The sequence below is a fragment of the Microcaecilia unicolor genome, chromosome 10 (assembly GCF_901765095.1).
Source record: "Microcaecilia unicolor chromosome 10, aMicUni1.1, whole genome shotgun sequence".
Lineage (NCBI taxonomy): Eukaryota > Metazoa > Chordata > Amphibia > Gymnophiona > Siphonopidae > Microcaecilia > Microcaecilia unicolor.
In genome coordinates, this window is record NC_044040.1 from 202,899,129 (window position 1) to 202,919,474 (window position 20,346).

Consider the following 20,346-nt stretch of genomic DNA (forward strand, 5'->3'; position numbering starts at 1 on the left):
AACTCTAAAAAAAAAACATTCAAAATGAAACAAATGGATGAGGGAATACAGTATTTCTAGGATGGGCAGGACAAATTGCTTGTTCTTTTGACCGCTGTCGGTGACAGGGTGCTGGGCTCGATGGACCCTTGGTTTGTACCAGCATGGCGATGCTTATGTACTTATGTACTAAACCACTTCAAAGATGGCAAAGGTGGCCTCAAGTGAGATCCCACTGAGAAAAAATTACAAACAAGTGCAGTAAAACAAGAGAATTGAAAACGGTGGGCACAAGACACAGCTGAGATAACCACGGATTGATAAACATTAATAGAAAAATGAAGTCCAGCCTGAAGAGCAATTTTAGGGGTCCTTTTACTAAGGTACGCTAGTGTAGACGAGTGTTTTGGGCATGCGCAGAATCATTTTTCAGCACACCTGCAAAAAAATGCCTTTTTTAACATTTTTGCCGAAAATGGACGTGTGTCAAAATGAAAATTGCCGTGTGTCCATTTTGGGTCTGAGACCTTACTGCCAGTCATTGACCTAGTGGTAAGGTAACCAGGTGGTAATGACCTATATGCATCACATGCCACTTGGCGTGTGCTCGATATGCACGTTCGAAAATAAACATTATTTTTCAGATGTGCATATCGAACGCATGCCAAAAATGAAATTACTGCAAGAGCCACACGGTAGCCGGGCGGTAACACCATTTTGGCGCGCGTAGATGCTTACGAGTCTTAGTAAAAGGGCCCCTTAGAGCGCTAGCTGTGGAGACACTCCATCTGAGAAAAGCGACTTGAGAGATCCCAGCTGTGCTGAGAGCACTTCATTGACAGTCACATCTGGCTCTTCCTGTGGTCTATAGAAATGAGACACTGCTCAGGCTGGAACCGTGTCTGATTTGAATTCTTGCCTATCTCCTGTGGCAGAGAGTGAGTAGATTGAAATAAACTAACAGAGACAGTTGAACCTTTCTGGCTGAGCAGACATGGAAGGAAACAGGGTTTGTTTCACTCAATTTGAAGAGGTTTGTCCTCTCCGTGGTTTGCTTGATTCCGCTCTATCAACCAACACATTTCAGTAATAACAGCACAATAAAAAAAAAAATTTTGTGTGCTACTGGGCAAAAACCATTTGTCCTATACTAAATTCAGTGTGCGTATTCCAAATCTGGAGTCAGAATTCTTGTAACACGTCAGGAAATTTTGTTATGCATAAGTTTGCCCAAATGAATTAAGGCACTTGGAAAGCATTGAATAATTTTTTACAGAACGAGTTTTACTCCAACAATTACCTGATCTACATCAAAGTTTTCGTAGTAAACAGTATATGAAAATGTAATGGAATAACAACATTTCAAAAACGTCTCGTATTCCAGTTTAAAAGTCTTACTTCAGCAAGGCCCAGTACTGTGAAAAGTACTTCAGGCATCTGCTTTTGCGTTTGTGACCGGTCATATTTTCCCGTTGCAAAAACCAGCAGTATTCCCCCATCATGTTGGGATTCCAGCGGCCTTGATATCTGTTCTCCATTGTAGAAATGTCTTTATGGAACCTCTCTCCATGTTCGTCACTTATGAGTCCCAAATTCGGTGGGAAAAAGTCAAGATGGGAATGTAAGAAATGCGTTTTCAATGACATTCGGCAGCCAAGTTGTTCATATGCTTTAAGCATGTTGTCTACTAGTTCAGCATAGTTTTCAGCTCGTCTGTTCCCAAGGAAGTTCTGCACTACCAGCACAAATGCATCCCGAGCATTAATATTATAAGTGAATAGGCTTTGCATGTATAACTTAAAATCTAGACGTGTCAGGCAAATTCGGAGTTCATATTTGGAATCGGCGGGTTCAATTTAGTATAAATCACATGTTTTTCTCTCAGTAGCAAAATCATTGTTGTGCGTGCTACTCTATACAATTTATGTATGATCTGGCAGATGTGGACTTTTCTTGAAAAAAAAAATAATCAGGCTTTGAGTATACACTCTTTAATAACATGTAAAATTAATTATTACAATTTCCTTTATCATAGAAGTATACAATGGCTACAACTTCAGAATTGTGCAGCTCAGATTTTGTTAGAGATAATTGCCTTATAGTCGTTCCTCCCTTACACTCAAAATGTTTCAGCGGTTAACTATGGAATACAGGGTCAAACTTAAGATCCTGCATCTAGTGTTTTTCAATCTGTTAGTCAGGCAGAACCAAAATATTTGTGTGATGTCACGTTATTCCCCAGTGAGGACTTTCAGTTCTTCCAAGCAAGGTTTACTGAGTGTGCTGAATTTGAACATAACACTTCTAGCATTTTTATCCCAACTGTCTAGAATTTGTTACCAGTTGAGCTGTGGCACAAATCTTATTATCCCTCCTTCCATAAAAGACAAAAAGCTTTGCTATTTAGCCAGATATCTGAGTTACTATCCAAGGGCTCTATTTACTAACATGCATTAACCAGTGAACATGTGCAATGATCATCAACATGCATTAATTCGTGTTAATGCATGTTAAATAATGCAATCCTCATTCTCAGAGGGGTTTATTTACTAACTATGGGTGCCCCCATTTAGGTGACATAAGGACATGTGTAGGAACACTCAGGTGTCATTATAAAGTTCAGTGCAAGCCAGTATATAACACTTACAAGCCTGACAGAGGTCTATAAAATAATAATAATAACAAACCCACAAATATAAACACCCCAGATTACACCCTCCCTATCTCAGACAGCCTGAAAATCCTCGGCGTTACAATCGACCGTAACCTCACACTCGAGAGCCAAGTGAACTCCACAACTAAGAAAATGTTCCACTCAATGTGGAAGCTCAAATGCGTGAAACTATTCTTCCCGAGGGAAACATTCTGCAACTTGATACAATCAATAGTATTAAGCCATGTAGACTACTGCAATGGAATTTATGCGGGATGCAAAGAACAACTCATTAAAAAAAACTTCAGACCGCTCAAAACACACCTGCCAGGGTTATATTTGGAAAAACACGATTCGAAAGCACCAAACCCCTCAGAGAAAATCTGCACTGGCTCCCAATCAAAGAATGTATTGCCTTCAAAATCTGCACCCTGGTTCATAAAATTATCTACGGCGAAGCCCCGTGATACATGACAGACCTCATAGACCTACCAACCAGAAACATACCTAAATCTCCACTACCCAAGCTGCAAAGGACTCATACAAATCAACCTATGCATCCAGCTTTTCCTACATAAGCACACAACTATGGAACGCATTACCAAAAGCCTTGAAAACTACGTACGACCACCTAAACTTCTGGAAATCACTAAAAACCAACCTGTTCAAAAAGGCATACCCTACTGACCCAACTTAAAAATGCCTGAATCCTGCAACACAACAAAACCAAAGCTCATAATGGACACTACACAACTCTTACTCTCTACGATTCATAAGTAAGTACATAAGTAATGCCATACTGGGAAAAGACCAAGGGTCCATCGAGCCCAGCATCCTGTCCACGACAGCGGCCAATGTGTCTGCAATCACATGAACCTTATTCGACCATAACATCACTTTGTATTTGTTTCTCTACCAGAGTTGGCGAACGCCATTATGGTATTATATAAGTCACACTTAGCCTGCAAATAGGTGGGGAAATGTGGGATGCAAATGCAACAAATAAATAAATAAGTGGAGTGGAGTGGAGTGGAACGGGTAGACGTGAAGCGTCTGTTTATGCTTTCCAAAAATACTAGGACTAGGGAGCGTGCAATAAAGCTACAAAGTAGTAAATTTAGAACGAATCGGAGAAATGTTTCTTCATTCAACATGTAATTCAACTCTGGAATTTGTTGCCAGAAAATGTGGTAAAGGAGGTTAGCTTAGCAGAGCTTTAAAAAGGTTTGGAGGGCTTCCTAAAGGAAAAGTCCCAGTGTTCTGTAACAATGCACACTTTTCGGAACGCACCTGACACTCCCATGCCCCTCCCTTAGCCGTTCCCCCTTTTGAATTGGGTGCAATAAGATTTCAGTGTCTTGTGGTATAGAATAATGTGCAGCCAGATGTGTGCGCAAATTCCTAATTGGTACCAATGAAACATGAATTATTGGTGGTTAGCAGCCAATTTTTGCATGTTAACAGCTCATTGGCCTATTAAGTTGTGCACGCATCTTGGGATCTTGGCCAAATTCGGGCGCCGTATAAGGAATCCGGGAGTTAGAGTGAAATTGTCAGAGAGGCAATCAAAGGAGTGGGGCTCAGGTAGAGCATGGGCAGGTCTGACATTTACACTCACAATTTACAGACTACTGTAATTCGAGCATATAAATGTCACATTTAGGAGAACCCAATTACATCAGCCATAGACCTGGTATAAATATGCACTCCTACATTTAGGCATGCCAATCCTGACTTATGCTAGTAGTCTATAAGGGCACTTACACCACACGTGTAATTGTCCTTATAGAATAGACTCACAGCACGTGCTATTTATATAAGTACATAAGTAATGCCACACTGGGAAAAGACCAAGGGTCCATCGAGCCCAGCATCCTGTCCACGACAGCGGCCAATCCAGGCCAAGGGCACCTGGTGAGCTTCCCAAAAGTATAAACATTCTATACATGTTGTTCCTGGAAGTGTGGATTTTTCCCAAGTCCATTTAGTAGTGGTTTATGGACTTGTCCTTTAGGAAACCGTCCAACCCCTTTTTAAACTCTGTCAAGCTAACCGCCTTCACCACGTTCTCCGGCAACGAATTCCAGAGTTTAATTACGCTTTGGGTGAAGAAAAATGTTCTCCGATTTGTTTTAAATTTACTACATTGTAGCTTCATCACATGCCCCCTAGTCCTAGTATTTTTGGAAAGCGTGAACAGACGCTTCACATCCACCTATTCCACTCCACTCATTATTTTATATACCTCTATCATGTCTCCCCTCAGCCGTCTCTTCTCCAAGCTGAAAAGCCCTAGCCTCCTTAGTCTTTCTTCATAGGGAAGTCGTCCCATCCCCGCTATCATTTTAGTCGCCCTTCACTGCACCTTTTCCAATTCTACTATATCTTTCTTGAGACAGGTAAACAGAGGTGCCCAGTTATAGAATTTTCTCCGATATGGATAGCGCTGGGCCGGAGCAAGCGTAAACAATTGGCATTCTGCCTAACTGTACAGATAGGGAAGAGTAGGAATCCAAGCCAACCAAAGAGACGTTTAATAGCGCTGAAGGTATTTTATTGGCGAATATCAGAAACATGGAACTGTTTTTCAGCGCACAGCGCCTGCCTCAGGAGTCATGTCTCTAGAGCAAAACTTGCTTCACCACAGTGTATCAAAACAAGCACCACAAGGGTGCTACAGTTGCAAAAATGTCATGTCACAGACCTCGTTCAGTGCTGATCACGGTATTGATCGGTTACGAGGTCTGCAACACAACATTTTTGCAGCCGTAGCATCCTTTTGGTGCTTGTTTCGATACACTGTGGTAAAGCAAGTTGTGCTCAAGGTACACGACTCTTGCCCACATAGTTTTGCGCAAGATGTGCTCCTATCTACATAGCTATGCACATAAAAGTAGGCCAGCACAAAGTCTGTCCTAATTTAAACAGTGTAGCAGTGGCGTAGCCACAGGTGGGCCTGGGTGGGCCGGGGCCCACCCACTTAGGGCTCAGGCCCACCCAACAGTAGCACACGTTTAGTGGTAGCTGGTGGGGATTCTAAGCTCCAGCTGACTTCCCCCTGACTGTAACGAAAACGCTACTCTCCACGATACCAGCACCTGTGCATGCTCAGTTTTCAGAGCATGCCTGCTGCAGACCGCCAAGGTGGAAAGAAGGACTTTCCCGCCATCTGAGATATTCATTGGTAGGGGGGGAGGGGGAGAACACTTGGTGCCCACCCACTTCTTGCCCTTGCCCACCCAAAATCTGTTGTTTGGCTACGCCCCGGCAGCGTAGTCATCCAAATCTTCACTACCCCAGCTGCAAAGGACTTAAATACAAATCCACATATGCAGCCAGCTTCTCCTATATAAGCGCGCAAATATGGAGCGCGCTACCAAAGGCCATAAAAACAATGCAAGACCTAACAACCTTCCGAAAACTGCTGAAAACCAACCTGTTCAAGAAGGCATACCAAAACGACCAATCCAATACCTCTCTGTATTCTATTGTACCATTCATCTGCTTTAATGTAATACAACCTGTAATTCTGTATCTGGAAATGGCGATCGCCATTACGGTGTAATGTAAGCCACATTGAGCCTGCAAATTAGTGGGAAAATGTGGGATACAAATGCAACAAATAAATAAATAAATAAAAATAGCGGGTGCCTATCGCTACTATTCCTAGAGCCATTAGCAATCACAACTGTCCATCTGTATCTAGTACCACTCACTATCCAGATAATTATAGTTTATTAAAACTTGATATACCGCTTTCGCAACCATTCTTTTCAAGATCAGTCTTTCGCACTTCAGTTCAGTCATTAGTCTTAACCAAATTTTGACTATTGCAATTCAATTTATGCAGGTACTAGACTTTGAGCCCGTAAAAACGGGCTATTATAGGAAGGGGGGTTGAAAGGCCCGCCCCCACCGCCGAGTTCGCCGCTGCCCCTCCCCCTCCGAGTTCGCGCCCCCCCCACCGAGCCGTCACCACCCACCTTCCACCCGGCCGGGCCCTCGCTCCGCTATTGAAACAGCGAGGGTCCGGGAACGCAGCACTGAGCTCTGCTGAGCTGCCGACGTCGGCCTTCGTTCTTCTTCTCTGCCTGTTCCGCCCCCCGTCATCACGTATTGACGTGGGGGCGGGGCAGAGAAGGTCTCTACTGCACATTTGCGGCAAGTACGGTCACTCGCCGTTTATATGTTTGATTAAGCACAGTCTCCTAAGAAAATTACAAACTGCATAAAACACGGCTGCCCACCTTACATAAAGGTCGCCACATTACGTTAAATCCTCGTCTTAAAGATCTACGTTGGTTACCTATCAATGAAAGAATTTCATTTAAGTTCTATGTTCTTGTTCATCAGATTCTTTATGGTATCTTACCATCTTATATGCTAGATCTCATTAAGTTATCACCATGAAATGCCACCTCATCATCTAGAGAATATCTCATATTACATTTCCCAAGTTGTAAAAACTTAACCTAAAAAACTATCCATAATGCTAATTTTTCTTTCCAAACTACCAAATTCTGGAACTCGTTACCCAAGTATATAAGACACTCAGTCGATTGATTATATGTTTTATTTATTTATGCATTCTTGTATCCCACTATTATCCAAAAGCAAGTTTTGATTCGAAGTGGCTTTCAATTTACAGTACAATTACATTAACGTTTTGCAGTTGTAACTTAAGAGGACATGTGTGGCTTGAGTTGTTAGCTATAGAATTTTTTGAAAAGGTATGTTTTGAGTTCTTTTCTGAACTGAAGATAGTTATAAATGCTTCTTATGACTTTTGGTATCGATTTCCACCATTTTGATCCCAGGTAGCTGAATCCTGCTGTATATGTTGTTCTGTACGTTATGTTTCTGCAGTTGGGTAGGTGAAGAAGTTGCTTAGACGTTTACTTAAAGCCCACTTCTTTAGATCAGCTAATATGAAAAGAATTTTTTTTTAATAGTTGTATTCTTGCATTAATATTAATTGTCTTGTAATGCTTCTTCTTAATTTGTTATGTAAGACGCATTGAACCTGAGTTTTCTTGGGAAAATGCGGGGTAGAAATGTCATAATAAATAAATATGATAAAATAACATAATATGTAAAAAAGGAATGCCATAGGATAGGGTCTCACATACCAAAAGGTCATTCATACAAGAAGGAATTGCTGAGATGCCGGAGACCAACCATGCAGGACACCAAGCTCAATGCCAGGCCATGGCTGGGTTGTGACCAAAAGCAAGGTGAAAAAAATGCGTTTTTAAAAGTGACTTTGAATTTCACAAATTAAGGTTCTGTTCTTAGAACATATTGCCTTTAAGGTTTGCACTCGTTGTCACAGGATTATTTATGGTGAAGTTCCGGGATACATGTCGGACCTCATAAAATTGGGAGAAAATCCGCCAGAAAAGCGGAGAACTCAAACGCCCCACGGTAAAGACAATATTGCAGAAAAAGTGGGAGAGCGACCAAGGATACCAGAAACTGGAGGATGTTCGATAATAAACAGTTTTATTGATAATTTGAAGACTCGACACAACGTCGTGTTTCGGCCATCAGGCCTGCATCAGGAGTCTCTGGGACAAAATATTGCAAAATAACGTTGAGGATAATCCTTCAGACGTAACGTTGTAGTCTTTAAAAAGACTGTATTTAGGAAAAAGTTACCGTCAGATGCGCTGCGTGCGCTGTTCGTAATGCAGTTTTTCGACACGTTGTGTCGAGTCTTCAAATTATCAATAAAACTGTTTATTATCGAACATCCTCCAGTTTCTGGTATCCTTGGTCGCTCTCCCACTTTTTCTGCAATATGGACCTCATAAAATTACCACCCAGAAAGAGTACCAGCCTATCTCGAACTTATTTAAATCTGCATTATCCAGACTGCAATGGACTTAGATACAAATCAACTTATGCATCCAGCTTTTCTTACATAAGTACGTGGAACGCTTTGCCCAAAACCATAAGATCTATCCATAACCATCTTAACTTCAGGAAACTACTGAAAACCAACTTGTTTAAGAAGGCCTACCCCCCTGACCCAAATTAACTTCTCACTTCATGCGACACAACAAAATATGAACCGTACTAAATGTCTATAACTTCCCTCTTTTTATTTCCTTGTTGTTTTATACTGATGTTTGTTACATGCTTTCTACTGTACTATGTATTTGTATTATTGAACTGGCGTCTACCTCTACGGTATTGTGTAAGCCACATTGAGCCTGCAATTAAGTGGGATAATGTGGGATATAAATGTGTTAAATAAATAAATAAATAAATAACAGGAGGGAGGCCATTCCAGAGATAAGGGGACAGAAAGAAAAATGCAGAAGACCTTGTCGATTCATAGTGAGCTATTCGAGGAGAGGGTAAAACAAGGCAATTTGAGTCAAGTGACCTCACGGTGTGAGTTGGGGTATAGGGTATAGCGAGCAAAGATAGATAAGAAAGGGAGTCAGTGTGAAAAGCTCTGTGAGGTAGGCACTGGGGCCGATATTTCAGACCACGGGAGGTAGGCGGGCTGCCTCCCAAGGTCAGCACTGAATCTGGATATTGAATGCCACGTTGTTTCCAGTGACCGGCATTGAATATCCAGGGTTTTTTTGTGGCCAGTTCCAACTTAGGAGCCCTTTTAGTAAGCCGTGTTGGTGCCTACACGCACAAAATGCTCATTAATTTGAAACTACCGCCCCGCTACGGGCGGTAATTTCATTTTTTACATGCACCCACTATGCGCACCAGAAAATATATTTTATTTTCCGGCCTGCAGCGCTAACCAGGCAGTAATTGGCATTGTATGCGTGTAGATGATTGCCAAGCAGTTAACGCATGAGACCTTACCGCAAAGTGAATGGGCGGTGGTAAGGTCTCAGACCCAAAATGGACACGTGCCAATTTTTATTTTGCCGCAAGTCCATTTTCGGTCAAAAAAGGCCATATTTTACAGATGCGCTGAAAAATGGATCTGCGCGTGTCCAAGACACGTGCCTACACTAGCACAGGTCATTTTTCAGTGCACCTTAGTAAAAGGACCCCTTAACCGGCTAATCCCATATTCAGTGCTGGCATTAAGTTGGATCCAGCCAAGGATATTCCAGGTATTTGGCCACCAAACGTGTCCGGCGACATGCTGAAACTCAGCGGATAGCCGGCCAGACCGAACACACAGAATGATTTCAAAAACCACAGCCAGCATTTAAAAAATACTGACTGTGGCATTTGAATACTGACCTGGTTATTTATTAACTGCCATAAACCAAGGCAGATAGTATATGTACTATCGGTACAATGTGCGAGATAGTGATGGTTAAGTTTAAATTAGACCAAGGAAGAACTACTGAGACCAGCCTCCTTCTGACTTCCTAACAGCTGTATGAATGTGATAAGACAATGAAAAGGAACCGATTCAGAAGCATAAGGAAAAGAAAAATTCTTTCTGCATCCGAAATATGTGTAGCAGTTTATTCACAGTGGAATTCAGCATGGTAAGCTGTGCTGAGTTAATGCAGGTTGTACTATGAGGTAGATTAGCAGCACACGTTAATTCCCATGAGTCATTATATTTAAAAGAGTCGATTCATTAACCTGAGTGCATTTACCCACATTAAAGTAAGGACAACCTGCATTAACTTAGCCTGAAAGTCCCACATCATCAACTTTTTATAGACTCGGCCGGGCAACCGGGCGGGTTTTGCCAGCCTGCCCATTTGTCCGGATTTGCAGTGGGCGAGCGGGCCTTGGGGTCTCCTTTCCTCCCCTCCCCTTATCTTACTGTACTGCCCTGGTGGTCTAGTAATCTGTTTGGGGTAGGAAAAAGCCCCCTCTTTCCCGCCCGGAGCGGCTGCAGACTGTCTCTTGCTGCCTTCGGTCCCGGCGCCAACTCAAAATGGTTGCCGAGGGTTCAAGTGGCAGCCTTGCAAGGCCACTGCTTGAACTCTCAGCAGCCATTTTGAATCGGCGCCGGGACGAAAGGCAGCAAGACAGTCTGCAGCCACTCTGGGCAGGAAAGAGGGGGCTTTTTCCTGTCCTGAACAGGTTACTAGACCACTAGGGCAGTACAGTAAGGTAAGGGGAGGGGAAGATAGGACACCCTTAGGGGGTGTGACAGGGGGGCGGGGTGGGAGTGTGACAGGGGCTGAGCGGGGTGGGGTGTGGCGGGGTCAGGGTCAGGGTGGGGCATGTGTCCTCTTTTTGGGGGGGGAGCAAATATGGTAACCCTACACTTAACCACATAAGTGCTGACTCCACCCCCTGACAGCCCACAAAATGACTGGCTTTTAGCTTAGCAGTCTGTGGTAATATTCAACTGCCGCTGAATATTTGTGAATAGCCTCACACAGATGATTTTTAAACAGCCAGGATCCTCTCCTGGCTGAATAAATCATTTTAAATATCGACCCGGACACGTCCAACTTCCCTGGTTCTCGGCCCATTGCTTCAGAGCTGCTAAGGGGTCCTTTTACTAAGGTGCGCTGAAAAATGACCTGCGGTAGTGTAGGCATCTGTTTTGGACACGCACAGATCCATTTTTCAGTGCACCTGTAAAAATGCCTTTTTAAAAAATTTTTACTGGAAATGGACATGCGGCAAAATGAAAATTGACGCGTGTCCATTTTGGGTCTGAGACTGTACCGCCAGCCGTTGACTTAGCGGTAAGGTCTCACACATTCAGTGGGCGATAATGGTCTACTTGTGTCAAATGCCTTTTACTGCCCAGTAGCGCCACGTGCCAGAAAATAAAAATTATTTTCTGGCGTGCCTAGTGGATGCATCTCAGAAAAGAAATTACCGCCCGGGCCACGAAGATAGCCAGGCAGTAACTCAGAACTGGCACACGTAGGCACTTAAGTGGCTTAGTTAAAAAGCCCCTCAGTTTCCCAATTCAGAGAGGAAGCTATCAAGATGCAGTAAAATGCAAGCTTTTACTGCACCTTGATCTACCACAGGAGTCATTAATCTGCGGTATCTCATTGTTGTTTTAACAAAGTAGGTGACCGACTACTGCTACCTATCATTTCTATAATGCTACTAGACGTACGCAGCGCTGTACACTTGAACATGAAGAGACAGTCCCTGCTCGACAGAGCTTACCATCTAATTAGGACAGACAAACAAGACAAATAGGGGATAAGAACAAAGAGAGCAAGATTCCGGAATCCCAAAGAGTAGCAAGATTCCGGAATCCCAGAGACAACTACTACTACTTATCATTTCTATAGCACTACTAGACGTACGCAGCACTGTAATCTTGAACATGAAGAGACAGTCCCTGCTCGACAGAGCTTACAATCTAATTAGGACAGACAAACAGGACAAACAAGAGGTAAGGGAATATTAAAGTGAGGATGATAAAATAAGGGTTCTCAGAGTAGAATATGATGAGAAACTTGGACTAGTGTTTCCAAAGTTGAACCTGAAGTGCCCCTATCTAGTTCTATTTTCAGAATACACGGAATGAATATGCACAAGAGAAATTTGTGTGCAGTGACCTAGAACATGAAGAGTTAATCCGCTGTTAAAGGAATGGCAAAGAAAAACAAACCTGAAAATGTATTTGCATGCACCAGTGACCATTAGCAGTCCTGGAGCCCTTGTTCATGTTGCTATGATTCTCTCAAGCAGAGCCAATCACAGTGCCAGCAGGCAGAGAGACTTTAAACTGCAGATAAATTTAACCAGAGTTTTGGTAGCAGATCAATGCATTCTGAATGCACCGTGGATTCACATAATTATTTCAGATCTATTGCTGCTTAGAACAAACACATAAATAGAAAGGCAAAATACGAAAAGCACAAGGTTTATGGGCACTGCTTAACCATTACTGAGTATGCACCAAGGGGATTTTTCATCAGCTAGACTTTGCTAGGGCATCCCAAGGGCAGTTCAACTGCAGAAAAAGTTCTACAGTGGCAAAAAAAAAACCACAAGAAAGACGAAGAAGTTTTCCTAGGAGAGACGGTAAATGCTAGAAAAACAACAAACTTGTTCAGTCAAAGAAGATAATATAATGTTGTCAATTAAAACCGGGAAGGAGAGAGAAAGGTCAGTTCCGTCACTTGAATAAGCAGAAATCCAGTCTGTGCTGTTCAAAATCCATTGTGTGTGTTCTCAGTGCTGATAAGCACAGCGTCCTAAAGGCAAAGATGTTTTTCAAAGGTATGACGGCATATGTCCCTTTCCTAGGTCCTTACGTCATTCCTCAAAGACCTCCGGAGTCAGGAAACGCGACGCGAGGAAGTCCTCTAAAATGTTCATTTGGACCAGCGGCCGGACATCCTCATCATACAGACCTGATGAACGAAGGTAAAGTAAAGCTTCAGTCAATGATTCCCTTGTAATTATAGTTTATTCAAATTTACGGTATTGCTCAACCTAACTTGCAGACCTGAGCGGTTTACAAAAATGTGGGTACATAAATAGGCAGAAAGGAACAAATCATTCACAAGTAAGAAGAATGTAATTCAATTCCAGTACGATTTTATTAGTACTACGCTGGCTCTATACCAATCATTTATGGATATTCTTTTAGAAGTTCTTTGAAGAAGAAAAAATTCCACTCCTCAACGAAACGAGCTGAGGTAGCGATTTGTTTCGCCAAGGAGTGGAATTTTTTCTTCTTGTGTTGGCGGAGCAGTAATATCACTAAAGAGGCTGTTTTGTAGGGCTTTACCTATGTATGTTTGGCAAGGCTTCATCATTGCACAGTTTATTTATTTATTTATTTATTTATTTGTTGCATTTGTATCCCACATTTTCCCACCTATTTGCAGGCTCAATGTAACATAGTAGATGACGGCAGAAAAAGACCTGCATGGTCCATCCAGTCTGCCCAACAAGACAACTCATGTGTGCTACTTTTTGTGTATACCCTACTTTGATTTGTACCTGTGTTCTTCAGGGCACAGACCGTATAAGTCTGCCCAGCACTATCCCCGCCTCCCAACCACCAGCTCTGGCACAGACCGTAGACGTCTGCCCCGCACTATCCCCGCCTCCCAACCTCCAGCCCCGCCTCCCACCACCGGCTCTGGCACAGACCGTATAAGTCTGCCCCGCACTATCCCCGCCTCCCAACCTCCAGCCCCGCCTCCCACTACCGGCTCTGCTATCCAATCTCGGTTAAGCTCCTGAGGATCCATTCCTTCTGAACAGGATTCCTTTTTGTTTATCCCACGCATGGCTTACATTGTTCCGTAATGGCGATTGCCATTTCTGAAATTAGAAATACAGAGTTATATTGCATTAAGGTTCGTAGGTGAAAGAGAGGGGGATAATCGAACGGGGGCGCCCATGTCTAAGAGCGCCCATCTCTAAGGACGGCCCTGTAAGGGGGCAGGCCAACACATTGTTACGTCTGTGGCCGTGACTTACCCTGTTTCTGGGAGTCAGTTGCTGTGCTGGCTTCTGCTTGTCTCTGTCTCTGTCTTAGTTTCTCTCTGGCTCTGTGTGCTGATTGCCCTACTGAACCTCAACTGTGTGGGCTATGCCTTTTCCAAGATGGCTGCCGCCGACTCCTCTATGCCAGTATCCATGATGGCTCCCGCTGGGCTGACTTCTCTGTGTGTCAAGCCTCTGTTTGGATGCAAGGTGATTGCTGCAGCTGTGCCTCTGGTGTGGAAGGGCTTTATTAATCACTTAGAGACTACAGCCCTGGCCTTTGCATTTATTCATCTAGGGCCCTGGTGTATAGAGTGCTCTGTACACTGTTTCAGTGTTTGCTCTGTGTGAGTGTCTATGTTTGACTAGATAGCTTAGGCACCGTGTGGCTTGTTAGCCTGTGTATAGCTTTGCTAGTTCTCTGTGTTTGTTCCTAGGCTTAGACTAGCCAGCTTAGGCACCGTGTGGCTTGTTAGCCGGTGTATAGCTTTGCTAGTTCTCTGTGTTTGTTCCTAGTGTTAGACTAGCCAGCTTAGGCACCGTGTGGCTTGTTAGCCTGTGTCTAGCTTTGCTAGTTCTCTGTGTTTGTTTCCAGTGTATGACTTGTTAGCTTGGGCACAGCTTTGTTGTTAGCTGCTGTATAGCTTTACTAGTCTCCTGAGTTACCTAGTGTATGTTTCTTGTGTATGACTGGTTTGCCTGGGCATAGCTTTCCTATTAGCTTGGGTACAGTCTACTAGTCCTTGTGTCTAACCTGCCGACTGCCAGAACCCGGACATTCCCTGCCTGGCTGCCTTGCCTTCGCCGAAGTGCCAGGGGGCACTCCTGGATCCTCATGCCTGCTGTTCCTGCTTGCAAGTTCCAGTTCCGGTTTTTCCTGTAAGCCCTGCCGGCCGCCCGAACCTGAGGGTTCAACCCTCGGGGAAAGGTGGTCAAGCGTAGGTGAAGCCTAGGTCCAGTGTGTTCCAGTCCAGCGGGTTCCGGTCCCGTGGGTTCCGCTCCAGTGTGTTCCAGTCCAGCGAGTTTTACTCCTGTATGTTCCAGTCCAGTGGGGCCCTCCAGTGTGTTCCTGTCCAGCGGGCTCCACCCCAGTGCGCACCTGTCCGGTGCGTTCCAGTTCCGTGTATTCCTGTGTAGAACTCCAGTCCGGGGTTCCGGTCCAGTTTTGTCTTATCTCTACCTTGGAGGTGATCTTGCCTGCCACTGCCGCTCCACGGTAGTGGCCCACGGACTCACAAACCCAGTGCTCCCGGGGTGGAAGCCTGACAGTATGCCAAGGTCCTCGAGCGCGCGACACACGTATTATCGAAACAAGATGGACGTCAGCTGGTGGTAAACGCCGAGACACCCGTGATATTCCTATGGGCATCTTGGTATTTATCACCAGCTGATTTCTACCGCATGCTAAAAATGCTACCGCAGTTTAGTAAAACAGCCCCCCTCCCCCACTGCGAGGACTAAGATCATGAAATTTGACGAGGTTTTCTGTGAATATTTTCAGCTGATCTTTTTCCTAGTTTCACAGACACTGAGGACAGAATGAATACTTCCCCAATTAATTCAGCCTTATGTAAACAAAACACATTACGATTGCAACTGTGATGATTCACCAATTGGATTCACGCATTACATCAGAATCAAGAGAACGAAATCACTGCAGACAACCAGCTCTTTGGGGGTATTGCATAAAATTGAATTAAATAGGCACTAATGGATGTAATTTGTGAAGAAAATTTTTTTATTAGTAATTTCATTGTGAAATGTATTAAGAAATACAGATCAATTAGCACAAAATAAACATGTAAATTATCGTCGCAAAGAATCAAATTCTAACCCACAGCAAGGAGACGAGAAAAGCCAAAGACTAAAAAAAATAGAGAGAGAAAATAGATCACCTAGAAATCCCCCTTAGAAGCTTTAAATGAAACTCCATATAAATCTCCAATTGTACTCTGAGAATAAACAGGCAGTGCACTCCAGTTTAGTGCAAGGCCTCTGGCCCGAAGTTTCACATGCGCGTAACCGGATCGAGCCCATAACCGAAATGAGCATATTGAAAGCATTAGTTCAGTATCCGCAAAGATCCAGTGTAGCACGACTTATTTATTACTTCTATTGAACAGTCAACAATTTTCCTTTCATGCTAAACGTTGTAAGGCGTAGACAATTTTCTAAAAAAAAAGATCAATAAAACATAAATAAAACTTGTCACACACAACTCGTATCCGATAAACGGGAGAAAGAAACATCAGAAAGAATTCTCTGTACAGTGTTTAGTCTATTTGTGTTGTAGTCAAGGTCAAGCAGGTCATAGTAATGTCGGTACCCATTACCCTCTAGATAAGCTCTCACAATGTTCGAAATGTGTAATGCAGCAGCAAATGGGTCTCTTGCATCACGCTCAATGCCAACTTCCACCCCTGCTGGCTCATAATCAGAGTCTCCAGCATCCTTAACCGCAAAATACAGGTCTGAGCAAATCTCAAGGTTTTGTGTTTCTCCATCAGCAGAGGACCACTGACAGGGAGCTGTCGACTTCTTGCTTTTGAAAACCAGTGAAGCCACATCTGCTTTTCCATCTCTCTTGCATTTTTCTTTCAGGACTGGTGTTGCTCTGCCAGTCCTCGAGAAGTTTGTCCTTCTGCTTGTAGATATGAGAGATTTGGCTTGGATGCACCTCATACTTTTTTGGCAATGCAAGCCTGACTTTCCTTATTGTCCATTCTTTTGCTAATGTTTATCCTGTCTCCTATAGAGACTGAGGGGTCCTTTTACTAAGGCGCGTAGGCGCCTACATGCGTACAATGCGCATCAAATTAGAACTACTGCCTGGCTACCCTGTGCCCCGAGTGGTAATTCTAATTGTGATACGCATCCAGTGTATGCACGCTGACAGTTGCCTCCTGCTTATCACGGGAGAAACCTAGTCAATGGGTGACGGTAAGGTCTCAGGCCCAAAATGGACATGCGCTGATTTTTTATTTTGCTGCACCTCCATTTTCGGCAAAAGAAGGCCTTTTTTCAGGTGCGCTGAAAATGGACCTGCACACGTCCAGTACACGCGCCTACACCAGCACAGGCCATGTTTTGATGTGCCTCAATAAAAGGGCCCCTGAGTGAGTAACAAGCCAGTGCATTATAGTGACTCCTACTGGCCAGGCTGAGCTCAGAAGAACTCAGGATTGTTCTAAAGACTGCTTAAGCAGCATTTGTTGCAGGGGCCACAGGGGCCTGGGCCCCCGCAGATTTGGCCCTGGACCCCCCAGCCGACGACCCTCTCGACCCCCCCCCCCTGCCGTCAACCCGCTGTTGCCGTCTGCTACCTTTGCTGGCAGGGGACCCCAACCCCTGCCAGCCAAGGTCCTCTTCTTCCTTCGTTCTGTTTCTGAGTCTGACGTCCTGCACGTTGTGTACATGCAGGAAGTCAGACTCAGAAAGAAGAAACCCAAATGAATGAAGGAAGACAACTTCGGCTGGCGGGGGTTAGGGTCCCCCGCCAGCAAAGGTAGGCGACAGCGGGCGGGGGGTCGAGAGGGTCAGCGGCGGTCGAGAGGGTCGACGGGTGGGCGGGCCACAGTTGTTGGAGGTGGTTCTGGCGGCAGCAGGGGGTGGCGGCAATGGCGGCGCTGGGGGGAAGGGGCTAAAATGTGCCCCCTCACCTCGGCTCTGGACCCCCCCTACCGGCGAAGTCTATGTACGCCCCTGATGCATACTCTGTTCCAGAAGGATCTGTAGTCTCTGGCATCTGGCATAGGATGTAGCCTACTATGGTTGGGTTGGGTTCGATTGGAAGGGAAGAAAGGGGTTCAAATGGGATACAAGCAAGTGAAGGTTCTTGGTACCAAGTTCCAGGCAGAGGGGTCCAGTTCTGATTCAACTGGAAGCCCAAAGGAACAGGAAGAAGCTGCTAGACAAGATAAATAAATAAAAAAATTGAAAGTAATAATAAATTCCCCCTTAAATCCCAAGACAAAACAAGACTATAGTGTATTGTATATGAATGAAAACCTGATGTTGAATGTTTAAACGTTATTTACATGAAGTATTGAAGATACCACTTGATGCAATGCCGCCTATAAATAAGTTATTTTATATTCCTAATCCCAAAGGTGAGGTGGGGGAAAAACAAGGCTCTCGAGATGCCAATTTGGATTTAAAAAATATTTCAGCAATTTTGGAACAAACGTTAGATGAAAACTCTGAAAGATCCACTTTGGTTGTATCATTTATCTTTGAACAAGATTTAAATAATATAATGAGATTATACTTTAAAAATTTTAAAACTTGTTTCGGTGGAGTCAAGGTTCAGATTTTCCCTGATGTAATGAAAACAACCCAACAAAGAAGGAAAGCCTTCCTGGCATTGAAATCACAAACATTGGATATAGGAGGGACTTTCTTTCTAGCATTTCCATGTAAATGTATTGTTAAGTTGGGCCAGGTTAAATATACTTTTTATTTACCAGAACATTTAAAATCATTTCTTGAGTTGAAGCAGCTGAAATGATATAAGATATTTGTGGGAATAATACGCCCTATGTTAATTATTATTTGTATTATTTAAGTTTAACTTCTCTAATTCCTACCGCCTCCCTAATTAACGGGGTCTAAGGAAGCAATAATTTTATTTGTTGGATTAAAGTGATGTAACTTTATTTTATTGTTGGATCAGTTTAAATTTCTAATATGTTTTTGAATCATGCTGTATTTCAGTAACAAGTGAATTCTTGTTATAAAGTTAAAAATTAATAAATAAATAAATAAATAAAAAATAAAAAAAAAAGAAAACCTGATGTTGAGTGTAAAGTAAAGAATTATATCTTTGACAGAATCACTTTCATTCTGTAAGTATATCCATTTAGCTTTAGTTAAGTCTCAGCTTCAAGTTTTTAAGGGCTAGATATACTTAGTTTTCCCCAAAGAAACAAAATACGTGTTCATCGCTCTTTGGTTTAAGGATTTGTGTGGTGGCAGTCATTGTTGATGAGGACAGAACCATGAGTTTTTCGGTCTGTAGCACTAGGCAAACGCATCTTAAATTTTTGTCAAGCTTTCTAAGACTCTCAATAGCGTCAATGTGAGTTATGAAACCTGATGCGTTTCATAACTCACATTGACACTACACCTAAGGAAAGGATCCGCGTTTGTTACGATGTTTGATGTGTTCAGTGTCGTTATGGCAGGAACCAAGTCTGGGCATGTTAGTGATGCACCCACGGGGATCTTCTAATATTCCTGGAAGAAAAGTGTGCACAGTAGCAAGGAATTTGATCCATTGCCTTACAAAAAGGGCCAATTCACCGAGTCCCCTTGCCTGTATTTTACAACATAGTAACTTTGTAACATAGTAAATGACGGCAGAGAAAGGCCTGCACGGTCCATCCAGTCTGCCCAACAAGATAAACTCATATGTGCTACTTTATGTGTATACCTGACCTTGATTTGTAACTGCCATTTCAGGGCACAGACCGTAGAAGTCTTTCCAGCACTAGCCCCACCTCCCAACCACTAGCCCCCGCCTCCCACCACTGGCTCTGCCACCCAATCTCCGCTAAGCTTCTGAGGATCCATTCCTTCTGAACAGGATTCCTTTATGTTTATCCCATGCATTTTTGAATTCCGTTAACGTTTTCATCTCCAAGAGCAGGGTCTCCACGCAATTCTATTATGCTGAAGATATTTTGCTTGTTTTTTGTGTCAGCACATATCCATAATGAATAAAATAGAAAACCAGGGTGCCCTAAGGTCTACTTTTAGTGCACGTTAGTAAAAGGACCCCTAAAGTTCAGCTGAAAATCTTCCTAAATTGAGGCTCCCAAGACATAGCCTCTTCAATACCACAGGGTTTGGTCCTCGGGCTGGCTCCTTTTAACATCTTCATGAGTGATATTGCAGAAGGACTGCCTGGTAAGGTTTTGTCTCTTTGTGGATGATACCAAACTCTGTAATAGGGTGAGCATCCCGGAGGGTTTGGATAGCAAAAAGAAGGATCTAGCGAAGCTTAAAGAATGATCCGTTAATTGGCAACTAGGTTTTAATGCTAAGAAATGCAGGGCCATGCACTTGAGTTACAAGAATCCAGGGGAGCAATACAATATAGGAGGTGAAATGCTTCTGTGTACAAAAGAAGAGCAGGACTTAGGGGTGATTGTGTCTGATGACCAATCAGGTGGCCAAACAGGTTGAAAAGGTGATGGCCGAAGCCTGAAAGATGCTTGGGTGTATAAGGAGAGGGATGACCAGCAGGAACAAAGAGGTGATAGTGCCCTTGTATAAGTCTCTGGTGAGGCCCCATTTACAGTATTGCATGCAATTCTGGAGACCACAGCTACAGAAAGATATAA

General features: G+C 43.5%; 1 protein-coding gene across 2 annotated transcripts in view; it reads left to right on the top strand.

Moving 5' to 3' along the window:
- The window catches only part of KCNMB2 (potassium calcium-activated channel subfamily M regulatory beta subunit 2), a 134,206-nt gene that overhangs the window by 82,487 nt on the left and 31,373 nt on the right, over positions 1-20,346 (top strand). Inside the window, exons 1-2 of one of the 2 annotated variants that reach the window (XM_030217179.1) lie at positions 12,364-12,667; positions 12,809-12,928. In XM_030217179.1, coding sequence (XP_030073039.1) covers positions 12,588-12,667; positions 12,809-12,928 — 200 coding nt within the window. In that variant the 5' untranslated portion in view covers positions 12,364-12,587. Of the gene's footprint in view, positions 1-12,363; positions 12,668-12,808; positions 12,929-20,346 lie in introns of those variants that run through there. The other variant, XM_030217180.1, reaches the window with a different exon arrangement.